Raw genomic sequence first — 1,945 nt, forward strand, 5'->3', positions numbered from 1 at the left:
TCCACCTGGCAACTGAAAAGCCGCGTGTTTTCACAGGCGATGGGTACTCTCGCACTGAAGCCTCGGAAAAGGGTACTTCGGCGTTCCACACTCCTCTCAGGCAACGCATTGTGCTAAACAACAAAACGGGTATACTCACACTCCCTACTCGCAAGGATGAACTCAGTGTTGCGTAGTCATCCCTGTGCCTCAGCGTCCAATCCAAGTCTAAATCCATACGAGAAACCAGGCCGTGTAGGGCCCCCTTTTCCATAAATTCAAGCCGTCCTCGTTGCAAGCGCAGATGAGAGACGGTTTTCTTGAAGCATGTAAAAAAACGCAGATCCACCGTTGAGAGATTCAGGGTGAGTTTGCACTCATCGCGCAGTGTTAAGCATAAAGCACCGCGATGAAAAGAGAATAAAATTTTTTGCACCGTTTTCTTCTCCACCTCCGCCTGAGCGCCGGTCGCATTTGACTCGCCGCTGAAATCCTCTCCAATGCAGTTGTCGCACACAAACGAGGCACATTCGTCCTCAACAGTGATGGCATGCTGAAAAAAAGAAGAAAAGTGGCATCGGCGAAAGCACACATGGGTCCCACTGCAGACCACCATGTGTATTCCTGAGGTGCAGGAAAGAAAGGTGCAGTCTTCCACCAAAACCATTTCGCCTGGAGAGTCAAAAAACCACGGACCAGTCCGGTCCAAATTATAATGCCCACCTCGTAGCAAAGTGCAGTTCACCACATTCCGCCTTTGAATTGAATTCATCATGTGCCGAAGTTCCATCCATAATCCCAACAATTCTTTCACGACATCCGCTTCAGAAACCCCTTTGAGATGCACGTTCCAATTCTTCACCACTGCGTGAGTGTACTTCTCACAGGCTACAACTGATGTGTCGCTATCCATGTCGCAATCACTAAATACTCCACTTAATTCCTCGGGAAGGGGAGCAGATTGCTGGGCATATTTCACCCCCTCAACCTCCAGCCGGATCATATCGCCCACATTCAATTTAATCGAAGGAGCAGTGCATTCAGCAGATGAGCGTTTTACCGCGTGTACAGTGTCATCCCAAAAGTCCTCTACAGCAATGGGTAGCGTGGCTGTGAAGGAAGAAACAGTGGCGCAGAGACCAACGGACATAAATCGGTGGTGAAACACTTCCACCTCAAGATGGGGCATACTTATATTCGCTAAAAGCTTTTCACAAACGTTGATCAACGTCAATGGTGATGCTTCCCGTGGCTCAAGAAGAAGTTCACCAAAACTCACAAGTGGCGCACCCGCACCACCATTTATTGAGGGCATATTCACTCGGCACATTAAAGCTTCATCTCCGCCAAACTTAAGTGCACACGAAGAAGCGTACATGACGAAGGCCAAATTGCTAAAACCACTAAAAAACAGTCGGTATGCTTCTGTAGGCACAACCTTGTTCACAAAAAAAGTGGCGTAATCTTTTATCAAACTTCCCAACAAATCCAATTCCAAAAAAATGAGTCGTTGCATACAAACCTCCGCAAGACACACTGAGACCTGCAAAGAGGACGCAAGATACGGTCGTGCGGTTGTTGGAATTGAATTTAACTGGCGGCAGTAAAAGCACTTTATTGGGGCAAATGTCAGAGCATCCAAGAACCGAAGCGTTTCAGCGGAGCAGTACGTCGCATCGCCATATACATGGAATTGCATAGCATCAATATGCAATAAATTTCTTGTGGAAGACGCCTTCCATACTGATTCCAGCACCCCTATCGACACATTCACACGTGAAGCGTCACTTGTTGAACTTGTTTTTGAGTATAAAATGCCGCTAGGACACGTCACCGTCAATACACCTCCTTCCACATAATCTGTTGAAAACTCAAACGATGATATGTTCGCATGCACAGAAGAAACCCCATACGTTTGTGCCCCTCTCCACATATCCATAGTTCCCAGCTGCATACGGAGATTTAA

The 1,945-nt window shown here is 47.2% G+C and overlaps 1 protein-coding gene across 1 annotated transcript, besides 1 other annotated feature; it reads right to left on the reverse strand.

The window, feature by feature from the left end:
- Positions 1 to 1,945, reverse strand: Tc00.1047053425311.9 (hypothetical protein, conserved; the record flags this gene model as incomplete). Its single annotated transcript, XM_797481.1, has 1 exon — positions 1 to 1,945. A coding segment is annotated over one exon (1,945 nt), but the record flags the coding sequence as incomplete, so codon positions are not given.
- Positions 1 to 1,945: a sequence feature (areas not merged during assembly with more than two copies in the genome that could not be assigned to a particular haplotype).

Source organism: Trypanosoma cruzi, genomic scaffold (genome assembly GCF_000209065.1).
Source record: "Trypanosoma cruzi strain CL Brener 1047053516921 genomic scaffold, whole genome shotgun sequence".
NCBI lineage: Eukaryota > Euglenozoa > Kinetoplastea > Trypanosomatida > Trypanosomatidae > Trypanosoma > Trypanosoma cruzi.